Source organism: Ascaphus truei, chromosome 6 (assembly GCF_040206685.1).
Source record: "Ascaphus truei isolate aAscTru1 chromosome 6, aAscTru1.hap1, whole genome shotgun sequence".
NCBI classification, from domain to species: Eukaryota; Metazoa; Chordata; class Amphibia; order Anura; family Ascaphidae; genus Ascaphus; species Ascaphus truei.
In genome coordinates, this window is record NC_134488.1 from 17,259,782 (window position 1) to 17,281,899 (window position 22,118).

Sequence of the window (22,118 nt, forward strand, 5' to 3'; positions counted from 1 at the left end):
TGAACTACTCATGACCAGTCTGAGAATCAACACATCCACAAACAGTCCACAATTCAACAGATTTCACCCACAAAATATTAAACATTGAAACAGGAGCAATAGTGCATCGTCTCAGCAGTCATCACCCACCCATTTCTCCATACGTTACCTGGATAAGGACGAAGAGTGTTGCGATAAAAACAAAGGTCATGTTAAATCCCAGCAGCTCAAGAAGGGACAGGGCCAGACAACCTCGATCAGTGCATTCATCCACAGCTGCAGCAACTGCATCAAGGAACCATCATGGAAACCAGAACATCCCGTGAGCAACATCAAAACCCAACCAAGCTTATCACACATCTCAGCGTGGATCCCACAGGTCACCCTTAAAACAAACTGGAACAGGTAAATAATACAAACCTGAAATTGTTAACTAAAAGGACAGATGACCACAACAACTGATCCGATCCCACTAGATTATGGGTAACAGAATAGATACTATATAATATAAATCAAATGAGTAGCTCAAATTTAATGAAAAACTGAGATGTGATCCTCTCTGTTCAAACTAGCTGAATAGCAACAACTTTGTATTCTTCACGTTCTATTCCTCTACCAAAAAGTATAGTTAGTGTGTGTGTGTGTGTATTTAAACAGAGTGATATACCAAGTAAGGACAAACAGTTTGTGTGGGCATGATACACACACACACACACACACACACACACGTTATGATCAAATGACTGAAATTGAAGGTTTTCTAAAGATGTGTACTAAAGTCATTAGGGGATATGACAAATTATTAAATCACTTTAAAAAAAGGAGAAGATTTAAAGCAGGGACCCATGAGTGAGCTCGTTCTGCTTTACTGCTAAACCCCTAATGACATCTGCAATGGTTTTCCCATCGTGTGTGTGATTATAAGAAGCCATTTGTGGAAATGCATAAGAGGGCCGACTTAAGGTCACAATGACAGCTTGGGGGAACAATACAGTGCAGCTTAGTGCTTTTCTACCTACTAACAAGTAGGTTTTGTTCAAATCAGGACAAAACCAATAAATAAGTTCTTTAATTGCAAAACTGTATCTTTCGACAAATCACCAAAAAATCTACTCGCCGAACAAAAAAAATCTACTCGCCACCTAGTACCACACGTGTGCTGCTTGGGCCAATAGGAGCTCGCCACGATGTTAAATCCACTCGCCCGGGGCGTGCAAATGTATAGGTTTGTCGAACACTATTTATTATAGTTCAAAACAACCACCCATATTTTTATGGGCTAAACCCTGATAATATATTGAGTTAGTTAATTAATTCAATTGATTCACAACCACATTGCTCTCTTTCATTCTATGATGTTAAAATATCTCTCCCTTGAATTAATTCAGTATGTATGTATTTTTTCTATGCAATCCTCAACCAATTCATTTAATAGCCTTTAATGAATTAGTAACAATCATCCAATACAACATGTGCAAAAATAACTATCAAGTTCATTGTATTATAAATATGTACGTACAGATTTAGTATCAATTTCTGTGCTAGAAATATATTAATTGATAGGTTTGTACATTTTGATTATCATGTGTATATCATCAACTAATTATAAGATGTCTTCAAGGATTGGTCAGTGGATATATTTAAACCACCCCAATCCTACCAACCTTTATCCCCTGAAGAAATCAGCTTAGTCTCAAGAAACGCGTAGGGACGTGTTATCACTGACATTTTACAAGTGCTTAGAACCAGTGTCAGTTCTGATAAGTGAAGCCAGACCCTGTCCCGGAGCATTGGGACTCTTTACCACGAAGGGAACTTACACCTAAGAGATGGGAGTTGCCGGAGGATACCTCTAAGGAGTAACACCGTCCAGAGAGGCGTGACATCAGTCCGGAGCTGTTCCAGTGGAGCAGAGGCGCCGTGGCGGCAACACACGACGGGTCGGAGCATGAGTATTACTCATACAATGCTTTTTATATTTGCAATCTTGGGAGTTTTGAATCGTGATGTCCATTATTATTAAATTTTATCTACGTTATCACACGAAGATCGGGCGCTTTTTCTTCTTTTTTCTGTTAGTTCTGTCAAGGGAGGTTGTTGTGCCCAAGAAGAAGGCTGCCAGTATCTTGACAAATCATTGTCTGACTTTTTCCAGATCACATTATTGGTTTGGTATCTGATTGTTTTACATGGACATACTTTAGTTATTTTTTTTTTATCATTTATTGTGTTTTTATATTGTTTTTCACATTATTCTTATAGTTACAATTTGTCATTTTTTGCATTGTAGTACTTTATAGTATATTACTATTTAGTGCACTGTGTATTTGTCAGTATTTAACATCAAATTGTGGTTATTCTTTAACACTTTAGAGGTGTTTTATATATAATTAACATCTAAATTACACACCCTGCTAGTTAACACACACACACAGACACACACAGACACACACAGACACACACAGACACACACAGACACACACAGACACACACAGACACACACAGACACACACAGACACACACACAGACACACAGACACACAGACACACACAGACACACACAGACACACACACACAGACTAAGGCCCCACTGCACGCGCCCGCCTTGCTGCCGGCGCGTGCAAGTCACAGTACCGCGATCTGCAGTTAACTTTTTTCGGCGCACTGCCTGTCTTCTGAATGGCTGCTGGAATCCAATCTGTGATTGGTTCCCTTGCGGATCACGTGACGCGTCACCGCGCCGGATCACCAGAGGCTTGTAGCTCCGGCCGGCTGACGTGTCACAGCACGTAGTTAGCCACGGAGGGATTAGGCGGCGGGGACTACCAGAGTGCAGGTAAGGGGCTGGTGGCCCACTAGCACGTGGCAGCGAACGCCGCCGGCCGCAGCGGGTCCTAAGCCTAATGGTTAAGAGCTGTGGGTGTCTGCAAACTTGAAAATGAGCACATACAGTATCTACAAAGCCAATAATATCCAGGCAATTGTGAAAGGATACAGTTTTGTACCAATCGGTACTTAAACTGTGAAAATAGTCGCACAAAGTAATCCACGAAAAGCCCAACCTGTGGATAGAAAAAACAATGGGATAAAGGGGGGGGGGGGGGGGGGGGGGGGAAACAAAAAAAACATTGTCAAATAAAAGCTTCCAGACAATCATAATCTCAACCGTGAATGGTACCCTGACCAAAGAATGTTAAGGGGCAAAGTAACATTATTTTATGCTTGGTGAAAGAAAAATTAAAGTTATTCTTACGGTAAATCCTCTTCTATTCCCCCCCATGCCAGTATAAAATTAATAGAACAGAGGTTCCAAACTCCAGTCCCCAAGGGCCACTAACAGTGCAGGTTTTAAGGCTATCCTCTCATTAGCACAGGTGGCCCAATGATTTTGACTGAACCACCTGGGCTCAAGCAGAGGTATCCTTAAAACCTGCACGGTTAGTGGCCCTTGGAGACAGGGGTTGGGAACCTCTGGAATAGAGGATTAAGCCTGATGGCTCCTTGCCCTCCTCCTCACACAAGTTATTTGTGTGTCCGAGCAATGAAAAGAATCAAGCAAACCCCATCACAGAAAAACAAAGAAAGGAAAGCAGAAACAAAAAATCTGCACTGGGTAGGGAACGTTGTACTGGTACGGAGGGACTAGAAGAAAAAGCATTAGCAGCAAGAACAATTCCTCTATTCTTTCTAGGTCATATGTGATCAGTGAGAGAAATGCCACTGGCTGCAGTGACAGGTGAATTCTGAAATCTTTAGGGGACCACTGTTGAAGTCTTCAGGAATTATAAGTGGTCCAGGGACCCCAATCTGAGAACCAGTGGGAAAAGTCTATAGCAGGTAAGACTTCACGTGGAGATGAGAAAACGGCCACATTTACCTTTTCCATCCACTAAATAAACAAGAATCCACCTCGAATAAAATTCCTTACCAACCCTGTGCAGACTCCAATGGCAAAGACCATGATCCACCTCACTGCCTCATATCTTCTGGCTTTCTGTTTAAGAAGCAAAATAAGACCAATGACCAATAAATAGCTACAAGAATAAACTTTGCATAGGAAAGAAGTACTGGGATTTGGCTTCAAATTACTAACATTAGATTGTAAGTTCTCCGGGGCAGGGATTTCCTTTCCCATTGTCTGACTTTGCTGTGCTTATTGTATTAGAATTCCCTGTACTGTGTTTTATCTCTGTTCTAAAGCGCTGAGAACACCGTGGGCACTATATAAAGATATATACATAAATACATCCATACATGGCCGCAACTGAAAAGTTAAACAGCTTTCCGCTACAAACAGAGGACGAAAATATACCAGGGTGATGCAATTGCCATACTGTTTAAAAGCGAAGAGCTGCTTAGTACTGTATGTATATGATGTTTTAAATAACTCTCCAGGTCTGTGAATAGGAGGTACCTGCAAGACTGAAGATTAACCTGCATATTGTAGCAAAGGGAAGAGAGGAGGAAACATTGCAGAAGACAGAACGGAAGAAATAACAGGAACAATTAACACAAAAAAACAAAAAAAAAAACGATTCTAAACTGCATTTTAATTCAATATCCAACTACAGTACAGTAATAACATTGGTTAACCAGTTAACAATTGGGGTATTTATTTTCATTTTACAAAAGTTTCTTTTTCAAACACATGTAGAGTTGGCAGCTCAATGTAAGCATGTACCCTATATAATATACCTTATGATTGATGCTCTCCAAAACTTCCAGGTATGGGTCATTGATGCATCGGTCATAATCCAAGCTCTAAAATAGAAGAGAAATACAGTAGAACAAAAACTTGACAAGAAGCCTAAATAAATGATTACAAGATGCAAACAAAAAAAAACAAAAAAACAGAACACAGAGACAACGTCATATTTTTTCTTACAAATTGAAGCGGCAATCCAAGCGCCATTTTTTTTACATGGAGTTGAAGCAGGGGGTCTCCAGAGCTGACCCCATTCATTTCAGCTCCAGGGACCCTATCTTCCCGATACTTCCGTCCGTAGGTGCCAGTAGCCGCTCCGCTCGCGGGGTTCATGTAATGGCTGCCCTTGAAAGCTCTCACGCCCTGCGGGCCAATAGGAAGCAGCGATATCATCCGGTGCGGCTTCCTATTGGCCCAAATGGTGCAGGAGCTTTAAACTTTGCCAAGATACCGACAGCCCCTTTGGAGGTAATTTGGGAAGCAGGCGCCCCCCCCGGAGCTGAAATTAATGGGGTTCAGCTCCAAAGACACCCTGCTTCCATCCTATGGGGAGGAAAGACTGGTTGGAGTGCTTCTTTAAGGCAGCAGGTACATTGCAGAATAAAACAGACACAAAGAGCTAGAATTGCTACTTCACCATCCAGCGCTTTAAAGCAGGATTAATTACATTCCTTCCCCCCCCCCCCCCCCCCACCTCCCTTATTTTAAACAGGATTGGAACCACTATTTTGAGTGCTGTGGACAGTCCAATTCCCAAGAGACTTACAAGTTAGCAGCATTACTTCCTGGTTTCTCGCAGAGATTAAAACGGCTCTCCAATAGGAAGCCGCAACTGAGGATGTTGTGACTTTCTATTGGCTCACTGGACCTGAGCGATTTGAACGGCCATATTGTTTCCCTAGAGTGGAAGAGACCCCAGTAACTAACTTCACCAGTATCTCTGGAACCTGGGAGGGGGGGTTCCAAAACTAATAATAATAATTTAAAAAAAAAAAATTGGGATTGCTGCTTTAACCTCATATTCCATCCTCCTCAGCACTGTCATACTATAAAAGAAATAAATGATTGTCCTGATAAAGATCCAATATTGGATCTAGGAAATACAAGATCGGACACACAAACAATGGAGTACAAAATTAAATATATTTTTATGCACACAAGTTAAAATGGGATAGATAGATATTTCACATACATACACACACACACACACAATAAAAAAGGAATCTGTATTAAAGAGCTCACACCTAAAAACAATACATAATGTTTTTAGTGTATCTGGGCTAATAATTACATAGTAGATCAGGCTGGGAAAAAAAAACAAAAAAACAAAAAAAAACCGACATGGGTAGTTGTGAAAATGACCCATATGATAGTGATAATTGGTACAAGCACTTGATTAAAATTGATTACCCCTCCCCCCCATACAATGTATTTTTGGTTTGCACAGTGAAACACCTCTACAAATGGATTTGCTATGCTCAATGGAATTGATTCTGCATTGCTACCTATATTAATGCTAAAAATCATTCAAATCCGGTACAACCGTGATTGATGTGCAATTTTCTGGTCAATACAAGTTATTCCTGCTTACTATGGCCCAATTAGGAGGATATAAAATAAAGCAATTTACCCTAATAACATAAGCAATCAATTAAACTTACTTCATAATCTTTACGTGGCAGGATCTCCTCATCCTCGTCACGTGTCTCTCCCAGGATAGTCTGAAGGAAACCCAAGGAAGAATCATTTAAAGTACAATTTAAGGAATAATTGCTTTAATTACCAAGTAGTTCCATTACATAAGAAATCTTACAGTCCATACAACTGACTTGGCCATAAGTACCCACACAGTATTTACTTAGCATTGCAACGCCTAAAGACAAGTCGGCCCCTCTTCTGTCAACTGCGATAGCTCAGAACTGGCACTATGGAATGGGAAGGTCCACCACCTCTAATGGGTCTTTCAGTGCGATATCGCTGGATCGGCGCCATCAGTTTACAGAATATCGGCCCATGAGACATCATATCCCGCTTCAGCACTCGTGGCTCAATCTTCGACTGCCTCCACTCCCCCACTGCTCGCCCCCCCACACCTTCCTGTCGGCGTCATTCATGTGACGACACGTCGCCATGGCAACACGGTGTGACATCTGAAGCTGGCTGAACCTCAGTAAGTTCAGTTGCAGGGGCCTCACACGATCCCCCGACATTTCATTTAAATGCCTTGGGGGTGAGCGCAAGGCCCCTGCAACAGCCGCGTCCCCCAAACAAATCCTGCGCCCCCCCCAGTGCGCACCCCTGGTTTAGGGTATATAAGCGTTTACTGTGTGTAGTCTTTTTCAAGAGCAACTAAAATACCAGAGGGTAGACAAAACGTTGGGCCAATAAAAGACACACACGCACACAGTAACCGTTCCCTAAATACAGTAAAACTAAACCTTTAAAGGTTTCTGGTCCATTTCCAAGCAACAAAAGGTGAATAATTATGTTCTGTAAATAAATCAGTCCTGCAGTATTAGAACATACTGTCTGCATACAGGTGGTCCTCGGTATCCGACTGTCTGTTTTACATCAAATGGCTTATCTGCCGCCGCGTAATGCAGTCCGCATTATCCGACGCGGATTAACATGGACCCGTTATCCGAAGGTGCTTTGCAGGATGGATTCCAGCAGATGAGAGGACCGCCTGTATTTATTTTTTTACTTCTGCCATTTTCAACTATCCTTTTATTGTACCGATCATCCTTTGGTTGCTACAGCAATCATTTAGCAAGTCATATCCACGTCCTCTTTTGAAACAGGGGCTCACAATTTTTGAGCTCTGCCCTTTGGCAACAAAGTATCACAAACAGATATGTTGCTGTGTTCCAAACAGCATACTGTCTAATACTCTGGAAGCTGTAACAATGTTACTCTTTGTGATATAATGTTACATATCAGCTGCAGCATTTCACTCACTGAAGTATAGTCTAAAGGCAGCCATTATGTCAGGCAAACAATCAGGAATTTTACAAGAGCACAAACCGATTGCCAGTTTTGGGATGATTGTAGAATTATACATCGTCACATGCTTTACATATACAAATAAATAAAAAATAAAAAAAGGAGGGAAGAATGTAGTTCTTTCAGTGAACTCCACAAAAACATACAAGGTAATCATTACTAGCTAGTTGTGCGTTTAAAAAAGAAAATTAATTCCCAGTTAGCCAGATAACCTTTTGTAATGAATCCAACAATCTAATTGGCTTCCCTAACCAATCTAAACCTTTGGTTACTTATCTTTATCATTTTCCAATGTAAACCTGTTAAAAAAAATTTTTTTTAAAGGGGCCCATTATATTCACCCAATATTATTTAACCACAGAGATATTTGGGGATGTTAAGGAGGACTACAGCAATACGGATAATCATATTTGGATATGTGGGCCTGGAATATCTATTATGGTTTCTGCTACTGTATATAACATCCCTACTGTACCCATTTTATCTTCTGTATCCTAATTTAAAATTTAGGATGGAAAAAAAAACCCATAGCTGTCAGATTTGGGTAAAAAGGCATAACTAAAATGCATACAATAGGTCATCATGGTTTTTTATTGGATGGGCATTTCTGTGGCCCACACAAAGACTATGCAAGTCTACATAGTAAAGCAAATCCTGCAGGGATGGGTGATCTGAGGATACATAGGTGCCCAGCCTGCAGCGTATACAGGGATAAGAGAAGTGATCCATGTCTTGGCACACAGAAAAACCACTATTTTATTTACAGGCTTCATTTTATTCTTCTTTTCAAGAGATACTGGGGATGTATATGATCAACCACGCGGCCCTTCTTCCAAGATTAAATCCCATACTTTTACAATAGGAATCTTAAGTGCCTGCCCCATGGACATTATCTAGCTCTTCCCAAATGAATGAGAATAGCGTCACTTATGATGAGCATGTGAATAGCTGGGGGGGGGGAGAGAGCATGTGAATAGCTGGGGGGGGGGGGAGAGCATGTGAATAGCTGGGGGGGGGGGGGGAGAGCATGTGAATAGCTGGGGGGGCGGGGGGGGGAGCAGTGAGTGAGTCTGTGTGTTGTGATGCTGCGTATGGGGTCAGGGTGGAGATACAAGAGAGAGGGGGGGGAGTGGTCAGGGTAGGTGTTTTGAGAACAGAAACCCTATACCCTCCTTCCCGGTCTCGCTTCTCTTCCCCCCCCCCAGGTCCTCTCACCAGCTCCTCCGGGGTGCGGTTCTCACGGTCCCCGCAGCAGCAACAGCACCCTGATCCCCCGCAGATCGCCATCTTTCTCCTCTCTCCGCGTGCGCACCCCCCCCCCCGTCACGTGACACCAGCAGACCGTGCGAATACCACCTAGCAAGGGAAGACACGCCCCAGCACGCGGGTCACGTGACGAACCCCGGCGCTTCAGCCAGTGCAGCTGCGCTGAGAGGAAGCTGCCATGTTGCTGTACGGAAAAAAAGATGATAGCCGGCACGTAACAGCGGCGTGATACCACCGCGACCTCCCCCCCTACCCCCAGCGTCTCCGGATCAGCTCGGCTTTCGTGACGTCACGAGGGGGTGTAACGCGCGGGCGCTGGGTTCGGGGTGCGCGTGCCGGCTGGTGGTGTGACAGCGGGAGTCTGCTGAAGGAGGTGAGGAGAGGGTGAGGGTGAGGGTATAGGTGACCTCTTTGGCAGTGTGAGTGCTGCTGGGAGCGGGGGTACAGTCAGGGAGATGTGGAACCCCCACAAAAAAAGAAAGAAAGACATTGCTGTGGGTGAGACTGCCTCCTAATGAATGAGACTCAAACATACACGTTACATCACATGCATGATCTCCTGCATGCAGTGTGTGTTACATCACATGCATGATCTCCTGCATGCAGTGTGTGTTACATCACATGCATGATCTCCTGCATGCAGTGTGTGTTACATCACATGCATGATCTCCTGCATGCAGTGTGTGTTACATCACATGCATGATCTCCTGCATGCAGTGTGTGTTACATCACATGCATGATCTCCTGCATGCAGTGTGTGTTACATCACATGCATGATCTCCTGCATGCAGTGTGTGTTACATCACATGCATGATCTCCTGCATGCAGTGTGTGTTACATCACATGCATGATCGTGTGTGTGTGTGTGTGTGTGTATGTATATGTGTATATATATAGTAGATATAGTAGATGGTGCAGAACAATAGGCACTCCATCTGGTTGAAATAATGTGGGTGCAAATCCTGTATGGTATAGAATAGGCAATACGATACCGTTTGAAGACGAATATCAGAGGCGGCGCTCCGGGGCAGTGAGAGGCGGCGCTCCGGGGCAGTGAGAGGCGGCACCTCCGGGGCAGTGAGAGGCGGCACCTCCGGGGCAGTGAGAGGCGGCACCTCCGGGGCAGTGAGAGGCGGCACCTCCGGGGCAGTGAGAGGCGGCACCTCCGGGGCAGTGAGAGGCGGCACCTCCGGGGCAGTGAGAGGCGGCACCTCCGGGGCAGTGAGAGGCGGCACCTCCGGGGCAGTGAGAGGCGGCACCTCCGGGGCAGTGAGAGGCGGCACCTCCGGGGCAGTGAGAGGCGGCACCTCCGGGGCAGTGAGAGGCGGCACCTCCGGGGCAGTGAGAGGCGGCACCTCCCGGGCAGTGAGAGGCGGCACCTCCCGGGCAGTGAGAGGCGGCACCTCCCGGGCAGTGAGAGGCGGCACCTCCCGGGCAGTGAGAGGCGGCACCTCCCGGGCAGTGAGAGGCGGCACCTCCCGGGCAGTGAGAGGCGGCACCTCCCGGGCAGTGAGAGGCGGCACCTCCCGGGCAGTGAGAGGCGGCACCTCCGGGGCAGTGAGAGGCGGCACCTCCGGGGCAGTGAGAGGCGGCGCTCCGGGTAAGTGGTAAAAAGAAATTTGTATTAACAAAACATCTTATCCAACGTTTCGGTCCTCATGCGGGACCTTTCTCAAGGTGATGGGAAAGGTCCCGCACGAGGACCGAAACGTTGGATAAGATGTCTTGTTAATACAAATTTCTTTTGACCACTTACCTGGAGTGCTGCCTCTGATATTCGTCTTCTAACGGTATCGTATTGCCTATATATATATATATATATATATATATATATATATATATATATATATATATATATATATATATATATATACTGATACCTCTACATGTATGTATGTGTGTTTTTATATATATATATATATATATATATATATATATATATATATATATATATATATATATATATATATATATATATAATATATATTATATATTATAGTGCAGAATAAATGAGTTCTTCAGTATTAGGTGAAACATTTTTTATTTGGGCTAACAATTTATGTCATAGGTTAGTCCAAATTAAAAAGGTATCACCTAATACTGAAGTACACATTTATTCTGCACTATCGCAACTGGACTAACACGGCTATTTCCGTTATATAAATCTGTCTGTCTGTGAGGATCCCTAGAAAACCAATATACCGGCACAGCGCTAGAGATAAGCACATACAAGTGGTTTATTGGGTCCAAAATGCACACACATGCCTGACGTTTCTGTTCACAGGGGGACCTTCTTCAGGTGTGTATATGTATGTGTGTAATATATATATATATATATATATATATTTTTTTTTTTCTAAATAAAAGATCACTTGGGAGCACATTCACATACATTTCACCATTATCACTTAGGATACAGTGCTTCCAGTGCAGCAAGTGATTCTGGGAAATTACATGCAAATGGGCACACTGTGTCACCTTTTGCCTGAAATCCACTTTTACATGGAGCCCTAATATGCTAATGCTCGCTGTTAACACAGCTTTTAAGCTATATTAGTGCTGCGAGGTCACTGAGACTGGGAGAACCCCCTCCCCCCAAGTAATGCACTCGTGAAGGGAAAAATGCTGCAATGAATAAGTGAGATTTAATTCCAATTAGACACCTGTGACTACAGCCATGACCTGAGACTGCCTACAAATCACAGAAAGTCAATGAGAACGAATAGCAGTAGATATCTTCAAGAAACAGTGTTAAATAAGGAAAGGTAATAAATAAATATCAGAAGGATGTTGATGCAGGGAGAAATCTGATTGCCAATTCTTGGAGTCGGGAAGGAATTTATTTTTCCCCTTATGAGATGGCATTGGATGATGTTTAACTGGGGCTTTTTGTTTGCCTTCCTCTGCGTCAATATACTATAAATTCAAATGTAGGATACAGTATCTGCCATCTACATGTGACATCGGTTGAACTTGATGCATGTCTTTTTTTTTTTCTCAACCTCACCTGCTCTGTAACTGATAACTCTCGCGGGTCTGGACATGTTATGTCATCAGCATTTCACATGAGCAGCTGCAGCGCTCGTGCATCAGAGTTATATAATCCTATCTGTGTCCGCCCACCGTGGGGCACCCGAGTCATCGTGCAGGGTTATAAAACTCTGACCCGTAACTAGAGCCCCTGGTTATCGCGAAATCTCCGCTTCAGTTTAACATTGTACGGTAGGTCACATTTGTGTTCTTAACCCTTTCACTTCCAGAGGGGGTGGCGATGCATTGCTGGTCCCTCTGACAGCAAAGTTAACTTTTTGAACGTTTAAGTATCTGTTACGGGATTTTAAGAGGATTATTGATTTTGTGAAGAAACGTAATCGGGGCAGGTGTATGGGTCAGAGCTGGGATTTTTTAACAGGGGTTCGTAGGAACCCTCGGGATCCCCGGGCATCCCTGCAATCTCCAGATCTTTTGAAAATTGTACCTAATACAGAATAATTTACAATGTATTTGATCTCAGATGCGCTATTAGAGAGGGTTGGGGTCCCTTACAATGCATCTGATCTCAGACGCGCTATTAGAGAGGGTTGGGGTTCCTTACAATGCATCTGATCTCAGACGCGCTATTAGTGAGGGTTGGGGTTCCTTACAATGCATCTGATCTCAGACGCGCTATTAGAGAGGGTTGGGGTTCCTTACAATGCATCTGATCTCAGACGTGCTATTAGAGAGGGTTGGGGTTCCTTACAATGCATCTGATCCCAGACGCGCTATTAGAGAGGGTGCGGGGGTTCCTTACAATGCATCTGATCCCAGACGCGCTATTAGAGAGGGTTGGGGTTCCTTACAATGCTTCTGATCTCAGACGCGCTATTAGAGAGGGTGCGGGGGTTCCTTACAATGCATCTGATCCCAGACGCGCTATTAGAGAGGGTTGGGGTTCCATACAATGCATCAGATCCCAGACGCGCTATTAGAGAGGGTTGGGGTCCCTTACAATGCATCAGATCTCAGACACGCTATTAGAGAGGGTTCGGGTTCCTTACAATGCATCTGATCTCAGACGCGCTATTAGAGAGGGTTGGGGTTCCTTACAATGCATCTGATCTCAGACCCGCTATTAGAGAGGGTTCGGGTTCCTTACAATGCATCTGATCTCAGACGTGCTATTAGAGAGAGTTGGGGTTCCTTACAATGCATCTGATCCCAGATGCGCTATTAGAGAGGGTTAGGGTTCCATACAATGTGTCAGACCCCAGACGCGCTATTAGAGAGGGGCGGGGGATCCTTACAATGCATCTGATCTAAGACGCGCTATTAGAGAGGGTGCGGGGGTTCCATACAATGCATCAGATCCCAGACGCGCTATTAGAGAGGGTTGGGGTCCCTTACAATGCATCAGATCTCAGACACGCTATTAGAGAGGGTTCGGGTTCCTTACAATGCATCTGATCTCAGACGCGCTATTAGAGAGGGTTGGGGTTCCTTACAATGCATCTGATCTCAGACCCGCTATTAGAGAGGGTTCGGGTTCCTTACAATGCATCTGATCTCAGACGCGCTATTAGAGAGAGTTGGGGTTCCTTACAATGCATCTGATCCCAGATGCGCTATTAGAGAGGGTTAGGGTTCCATACAATGTGTCAGACCCCAGACGCGCTATTAGAGAGGGGCGGGGGATCCTTACAATGCATCTGATCTAAGACGCGCTATTAGAGAGGGTTGGGGATCCTTACAATGCATCTGATCTCAGACGCGCTATTAGAGAGGGTTGGGGTTCCTTACAATGCATCTGATCTCAGACGTGCAATTAGAGAGGGTTGGGGTTCCTTACAATGCATCTGATCTCAGACGTGCAATTAGAGAGGGTTGGGGTTCCTTACAATGCATCTGATCTCGGACGCGCTATTAGAGAGGGTTGGGGTTCCTTACAATGCATCTGATCTCAGACTCGCTATTAGAGAGGGTTGGGGTTCCTTATAATGCATTTGATCTCGGACGTACTATTAGAGAGGGATGGGGTTCCTTATAATGCATCTGATCTCAGACGCGCTATTAGAGAGGGTTGGGGTTCCGCAGAATGTCACAATATAATTATAGGAATCCTTAACTATAAGAAGGTTAGACTGAGAGTCCTAGTGCTGCATTTTCAAACGTTTAGCAAAACAATTAGGTGAGCTGAGACCTACCTCTATAAAATAATGGTGTGTGCAAACTTTGTGCGCTGCACCCCGCCCCCACCCCCCCTTGCTTGCCAGCCCCTGTGCTTGCGCCTCCCACTTACCTCTAGCGTCAAATGACACACGGGTCACATCACCCACGGCGTCATTTCACGCGTGTTGCCATGGCGACTGGTCGCCGAAGACAAGGTAGGAGACACTGCAGAGGCCTCACGCGATCCCTCCGGTATTTAATTTAAATGCCTTGGGGAAGAGCGCGGGGCCTCTGCAACCGCCGCGCCCCCCACTTTGCGCACCCCTGAAGTTGTGTACCAATAACCCTACATTTCAATACCTTTATGGAGTATACTGCTTGGGAAACAGAATCGACCATTCATTTGGGGAAAATGTATCCAAAAACCAATTGACTGAAGCTTTATTAGTCAAATTTTACATTTTGATCTCAAGTCTCTTTTTTTTTTTTTTTTTGTAATAATTGACTGTTTTGTTACAAGACTTAGGATCAAAAAGTAGAATTCCACTAATAAATCGCCAGCCAATTTGGGAGGAGCGAAGGGTTTTTGTATTTGATTTCCAAACGTTTGCCGCCTTTTATGGAGAACTATATATTTGCAAAACCCCCATGGCAGATAAATTGCTTTAATTACACACGCCCCTATGTAAAAGCTCGTATTAGACACTTTGTCAGGGAAATTAGGTTAATCTTTCACCAAGTACAAATCTTATAATCTGGGATAAAGTAAATATGTTTCATCGCTTAAATATCAGTAACGCTGATAAATGGGCAGGTTCTGCCTGCCGGGCTATACTTCTCTTCTCTCCTGTCTGAATTAAATCCCTACCTTGTTATACAGCAGGGCCCCACAAATACGGCACGTTCCGTTCCAGGCCCCGCCGAAAAGCGGGGCCCGAGCGACTCATGCAGCTACGTTATCCAGCACGGAAAGGGAAAGACCAATTGTGCGCCGATACGCTCCACTTCTACGGTGGCCCAGAGCAAGTGTATGGTTTCCCCAAAGCAGAGACGTCATGTCAGAGCGTCCCTGACAACCAGGACGCATCACATGGCAACCACTCACTGTATCCATAGCGCAGCCACAGCGGGTAAGGAGGCACAGAGAGTGAAGGTACTGTGCAGGAACCCAGGCACAGAGCTGGGTAAAGGGGCACATAGAGGGCACTAACCCAGGCACAGAGCTGGGTAAAGGGGCACATAGAGGGCACTAACCCAGGCACAGAGCTTGGTAAAGGGGCACATAGAGGGCACTAACCCAGGCACAGAGCTGGGTAAAGGGGCACATAGAGGGCACTAACCCAGGCACAGAGCTGGGTAAAGGGGCACATAGAGGGCACTAACCCAGGCACAGAGCTGGGTAAAGGGGCACATAGAGGGCACTAACCCAGGCACAGAGCTGGGTAAAGGGGCACATAGAGGGCACTATCCCAGGCACAGAGCTGGGTAAAGGGGCACATAGAGGGCACTAACCCAGGCACAGAGCTGGGTAAAGGGGCACATAGAGGGCACTAACCCAGGCACAGAGCTGGGTAAAGGGGCACATAGAGGGCACTAACCCAGGCACAGAGCTGGGTAAAGGGGCACATAGAGGGCACTATCCCAGGCACAGAGCTGGGTAAAGGTCACATAGAGGGCACTAACCCAGGCACAGAGCTGGGTAAAGGGGCACATAGAGGGCACTAACCCAGGCACAGAGCTGGGTAAAGGGCACATAGAGGGCACTATCCCAGGCACAGAGCTGGGTAAAGGGCACATAGAGGGCACTAACCCAGGCACAGAGCTGGGTAAAGGGGCACATAGAGGGCAGTAACCCAGGCACAGAGCTGGGTAAAGGGGCACATAGAGGGCGCTAACCCAGGCACAGAACTGGGTAAAGGGGCACATAGAGGGCGCTAACCCAGGCACAGAGCTGGGTAAAGGGGCACATAGAGGGCACTAACCCAGGCACAGAGCTGGGTAAAGGGCACATAGAGGGCACTATCCCAGGCACAGAGCTGGGTAGGTACAGGAACCCGGACACAGAATAGGGGGGACACAGAGGAGGTTATAGCTCCTGCATACAGCAGCTTCGATATAGAGCTGCAGCACAGAACCAGCATCCCTGCCAACACGCATGTCAAGAAAAGTCTCACACTTACAGCATTGTACAGGTACCTTGGAGGCATATTTTATTGTGTACAGCAGAACACTGTGCTGTACTGTACACTGAACACTGTGCTGTACTGTACTGTGCTTAGGCAGGAATAATCCTACACCTTCACCTTAAAGTACTAAAGCAATGTAATTTGCCTTGAGGATTGCCGTCTCCTTCCCCTTGGGCTGAGGTCCCGCTGCACGCACCCGCACGGCCGCCTTGCTTGCCGCCGGCGCGTGCAATTCACTGCACCGCGCTCTGCGGTCTGCAGTGATTTTTTTCCGGGGGGGGGGGGGGGGAGCGTGGCCAAAATGGATGGTGGGACACAGCCATGACGTGAGGGGGCGGGACCGCCCCAGGGCGCAGCACTGCAGCCGCCCCTCGGCACCCTCCGCCCCTCGGCCCCCTCAGCCCCATGGCACCCTCGGCACCCTCACACACACACAGGCGCCCACACGGGCTCACAGGCACTCACACACACAAATACACACGAGGGGGTGAATCGGAGGGGGATCGGAGCAGGGGGGTGAATGGAACGGGGGGGGATCGGAGCAGGGGGCATGGGGGGGGGAAATCGGATTTGCTGCTGGGATCCAATCCGTGATTGGTTCCCTTGCATGCCACGTGACGCGGCACTCACCGAAATCACAAGCTCCTTGTAGCTACGGCTGGCTGACGCGTCACAGCACAGCACGCAGTCAGCCACGCCGGAAGGAGCCAGCGGGAACCTCCAGAACAGAGGCAAGCAGCTGGTGGCCCGCGGCCGCAGCGGGACCAAAGCCTTAGAATTTCTTTACCGCATGCAATCCCGTTTAGAAGGCTCGCATTCACTGGAGAACTTCTTTCAAAATTTGGATCAATCCTCTCAACAGCTGCCATCCCCTTTTCGATACAGTTGATAGCTCCTTCCAATCCCTTGGTTGTCATTTCTCCAGGGACAGAAGGACTATCATCAGGTTGTGACTCCTCGTTGCAAATCATCCTTATTTGCTCATCAATCAGAAGAAGATCTTCGTCTGTTAGGGGCTCGTCATGGGACACAAGTAATTCTTTTACACCCTCAGGCGCGACTTCCAATTCTAATTCCCTCGCCATTTCCAAAACATTCGTAGTGGCTTCCTCCACGTGATTCTCCAAATCTTCATGATCACCCATAAGTGTGGGAATTAGCTTCCTCCAAACACCTTTTTAAGGTTGCTTCTTTCCCTCCCTCCCATGCATCTCTAATAGTTTTTATACCATCCAAAATTGTGAAGCCTTTCCAAAATGCTTTTAATTTATTTTCTCTTGGCCCAGCTGCTGTGTCACTGTCTAAGACATCAATAGCCTTAGAAAAAGTTCTCTTTAGGTAATAGGATTTAAGCACTGCAATTACACCTTGGTCCATAGGCTGCAGCAGTGAAGTTGTATTTGCAGGTAGAAACATAAATGTTATCTCCCTGTACAAACCAATTAGACCTTTAGGCTGCTGAGGGGCATTGTCTGTGAGAAGTCAAATCTTCAACGGAATGTTCTTGCTCCTGCAATAAGCCTCAACAGGAGGCTTAAAATAGTCTGAACCAATTTGAGTAAAGAAGGCCAGTCCTCCAAGCTTTTGAATTGGATTTATAACAAACAGGGAGGCTAGCTTTTGCATGGGATTTATAACAAACAGGGAGGCTAGCTTTTGCATGGTTCTTTAGGGCCCTAGGATTTTCTGATCGGTAAATCATCATAGTTTTTAACTTGCAATCACCAGCTGCATTAGCGCCTAACAAGAGAGTTATCCTGTCTTTTGCAGGTTTGAAGCCAGGCATGGCCTTCTCCTCTTTAGCAATAAAAGTACGAGGCGGCATCTTCTCCCAATATAGGCCCGTTTCATCCACGGTGAAAATCTGCTGCTTTGTGTATCCACCTCCTTCCATGACCTTAGCAAGCTCACGTGGATAACTTCCTGCAGCTTCTGTATCAGCACCGGCTGCCTCACCCTGCGCACTGATGTTATGGAGCTGGCTTCTTGCCTAAAACCTATTAAACCAGCCTCTGCTAGCTTCAAATTTATCATCAGCAGCTAAGGACTGTTATATACAGGGTGCGGCCGCGCGTTCCTATGCGAACGCACGTGCTGTATGCTTTTCCTGTATATAGTGTGTGCGTGCGTGCGTGCGTGCGTGCGTGCGTGCGTGCGTGCGTGTGTGTGTGTGTGTGTGTGTGGAAGTGCTAGATAAAATTTTTATTTTTTTAAAGAAAAAAGTTTAATAAATATTTTTTTTTTTTACTTCTGCAATCATTGACACACACACACACATCCACGCATACATACATACATACATACACACACACACATCCACGCATACATACACACACACACACACACATCCACGCATACATACACACACACACACACACATCCACGCATACATACACACATCCACGCATACATACACACACACACACATCCACGCATACATACACACACACACACACACACACACATCCACGCATACATACACATCCACGCATACATACACACACACACACACACACATCCACGCATACACACACACACACACACACACACACACACACACACACACATTTGAGTGCAGGCAGCGGCGCAAAAAGATTATTTTCCTCATCTTCGCCGCTGTCTGTCGGCTCCCCTCTCCCTGCCGTGCGAGCGCGGCCCTTGTATAGAAAGGCTGACTGACGTCAGCCAACTAAAAATCCGCGCCCGACACTATAGTCTACTAAGTCACCTCTGTCAGCCTTCATAGTATTGGAGAAACGTAGGGCCTTGCCCTGGATGATGGCTCGGCTTAAAGGCACATTGTGACTGGTTTGATCTTCAATCCACACCACTAAAACTAAACTAAAACTTTTTCCATGTCAGCAATAAGGTTATCATGTTTTCTTATTACTTTAGTGTTCCCTGGTGTTGCACTTTTAATTTCCGTCAACACTTTCTCCTTGCCGTGCACAATTGTGCTAACTGTTTGACAAGGTAAATCTAGCTTTCTGCCGATTTCAGCCTTACACATTCCTTGCTCACTTCATTTTATTATTTCTAACTTGGCATTTAAAGTAAGAGGCTTACGACTTTTTTTAATACAGGGGGTACTATTGGATGCCATTGTACAGTACAATTGTTCAGTTACTGTACTGTTATGAACACACAACAAATATTTTACTGTACCTACTGTATGTACTGTACAGGATACAAGTACACCTTTGGAAAACAGAGATGCTGAGCTGAAAACAGCGATGCAGAGAGCGGCAGAGAGAGGCAGAGAGCGGCAGAGAGAGGCAGAGAGCGGCAGAGAGAGGCAGAGAGCGGCAGACTGCTACTGACAAACTGACAGAAGGCTGCTTCTGCTTCCCTGACAAATGGCAGGAAGGATACTGTACGGATGCGCGAGCGAAAAAGGTTGCTTAGCGACAGCCGGGTGCCGAAAAGCACCATAAAAACGGAACTCGCGCCGAATGTAATGGGCATAGGTATACATTGTGAAGCGCTGTATTAGCGAAACGCCGAAAAGCGGGGCCTTCCTGTACACCATCTTAAAGCAGCAGTCCGCTGTATTTTATTGTTTACATGTAATTTACGAGAAGAGTGTTTGAAATATTAAGTGCCTGGGAGGGTAAAAGGAAACTCTCCCAGAGCTCAGTGTGTAACTGTTGCCATAATAATCTCAGAAGCAAGACAATAAATAATGATTTTTCATACCAAGATTATTTATTTTTATTTTTAAAGAGCAGTACATGTTAAGGACTCGATACTAACCGTGTGGGAGGTAATATCCTATAGGCCTTTGAGGGGGTTTCTGCTTTAATAGTCTTTATCTAATTGACAATCTGCTGTGGACATGCTGTTTGGTGTACAAAGGGTATTAGAATGAGACTCCCAGAATAGAAATGAAACTATTTTTGCTCCTGATCGGGTGGTATCCAAACTCGCTCTGCCTGTTGTCTTAGTTTATGTAGAACAAAGTGCATCAAGCGCTTGTGTTTATTCCGCTCTCAGTGCCACTTCTCAAGGGTGATCATGGAACGGAGTGATAAAAGATCACATCATTTCATTATGCAGAGGCCAGTGGCTGTACATGTCTACTAAGGCAGGGGTGCTCAAATCCAGTCATCAAGCCCCCCCAACCAACAGGTCAGGTTTTCAGGATATCGCCGCTTCGGCACAGATGGCTCAATCAGGGGCTTAGTCTTTGGCTTGAGCACTGGAGTTTAGAAGCCCCCCAGGTCTGACTATCTGAGATGTTTATACAGTATGTGTGAAGAAGCAGTTGTGAATAAGTAATGAAAGCCTATTCACAGCCAAACCAGTTAGCACAATACAGCAAAGCACAAATCATCTGCTATATTATTTGATTGTGGTGTTCTTCAAAATGCAGAAACAAATTAGGAGTAGAAGGGCAATGAGTATTCCAATGTCATTTTGGATAAATTTATAGACAACAAAATGATTATAGTTCAATGCATTTATAACCACTGAACATGTATATCTACAATACTTGGACTTAAAAGTGAATTTCAGCGTAAACAAAGTTCACACTGCAATTAGCAGGAACAGACAGCCTGAGGGCCACTGGAAGAGGCTAATAACAGCAGAACGTCAATGTTCCTGGGAAAAAAAGATTGCTAATTTATTATATGAGACTTATGAATCAGTATGTGTGGAAATGACTTGCTTTATGGCCACTGTGCATGCAAGCTCCACTGACAGTTTTCTGCCACACAAACATTAATGAGTCTTCTCTGTAGATCTACTAATACATGAGCTCAGCTGGCGTCTCACATTCTCCTTTACTTCCCTGGGGGACATTTCCTTGCATTAGCTTTGTCTAAGATTAGTGATAGGACGTTTAAAGCGCAAATACTAAAATCCCCCCCCCCCCTCTTCTTTTTCTATTTTTTTCTTATTTGTATATGGCAATGTGTAATTTTGCATTCTTGCCTAAACTGGCAATTAGCAATCATTTGGTGTTCCTGTTTTATAAATCTGTCCAAATCGTTATGGTGTTACTAATATAATGGCTGCTTCAGTCAGTGTAACTTAGCAGCTACAATATATCCTTATATTACTAAGGCAACATTATCTATTCTTATAGTTTACAGCTCAAAAGCCTGGGAACATTGGCAACAAAGTATCACAAATAGGAAAGTGTTGCAAAGTTGAAAGTCTTGTTAAGATAGGCGGGTTTATTTATTTATAAAATGTTTTACCAGGAATTATAGGCTAAAGCAGTAAAATTCCGGGCATTACTGAAATCCCTGCTCTCTGATTGGTTAGAATTCCGGGCATTATCCGTTCAGTAATGCCCGGAATTCTTGGTACCTTCCAACTCACCTTTCAGAGTTGCAGGAAGCCGCGCTGTCCTCTCCTCTCCTCACACAGCTTGGCAGCATACAGTATGCAGTCTCTCTCCTCACACAGCTTGGCAGCATACAGTATGCAGTCTCTCTCCTCACACAGCTTGGCAGCATACAGTATGCAGTCTCTCTCCTCACACAGCTTGGCAGCATACAGTATGCAGTCTCTCTCCTCACACAGCTTGGCAGCATACAGTATGCAGTCTCTCTCCTCACACAGCTTGGCAGCATACAGTATGCAGTCTCTCTCCTCACACAGCTTGGCAGCATACAGTATGCAGTCTCTCTCCTCACACAGCTTGGCAGCATACAGTATGCAGTCTCTCTCCTCACACAGCTTGGCAGCATACAGTATGCAGTCTCTCTCCTCACACAGCTTGGCAGCATACAGTATGCAGTCTCTCTCCTCACACAGCTTGGCAGCATACAGTATGCAGTCTCTCTCCTCACACAGCTTGGCAGCATACAGTATGCAGTCTCT

General features: G+C 45.4%; 2 protein-coding genes across 3 annotated transcripts in view; one reads left to right on the top strand and one right to left on the bottom strand.

Moving 5' to 3' along the window:
• CLCN6 (chloride voltage-gated channel 6) overlaps nucleotides 1-9,055 on the bottom strand; it is a 29,480-nt gene extending 20,425 nt beyond the window's left edge. Inside the window, exons 1-6 of the mRNA XM_075603450.1 lie at nucleotides 8,902-9,055; nucleotides 6,345-6,404; nucleotides 4,674-4,739; nucleotides 3,907-3,972; nucleotides 2,974-3,040; nucleotides 149-255 (exon numbers count right to left, since the gene is read on the bottom strand). Coding sequence (XP_075459565.1) covers nucleotides 149-255; nucleotides 2,974-3,040; nucleotides 3,907-3,972; nucleotides 4,674-4,739; nucleotides 6,345-6,404; nucleotides 8,902-8,973 — 438 coding nt within the window. The 5' untranslated portion in view covers nucleotides 8,974-9,055. The remainder of the gene's footprint in view (nucleotides 1-148; nucleotides 256-2,973; nucleotides 3,041-3,906; nucleotides 3,973-4,673; nucleotides 4,740-6,344; nucleotides 6,405-8,901) is intronic.
• A 61-nt stretch (nucleotides 9,056-9,116) lies between these two features.
• Nucleotides 9,117-22,118, top strand: part of MTHFR (methylenetetrahydrofolate reductase) — a 32,461-nt gene continuing 19,459 nt past the window's right edge. Inside the window, exon 1 of one of the 2 annotated variants that reach the window (XM_075603453.1) lies at nucleotides 9,117-9,325. The gene's annotated coding sequence lies outside the window, so the exon portion shown is untranslated. Of the gene's footprint in view, nucleotides 9,326-12,083; nucleotides 12,175-22,118 lie in introns of those variants that run through there. The other variant, XM_075603454.1, reaches the window with a different exon arrangement.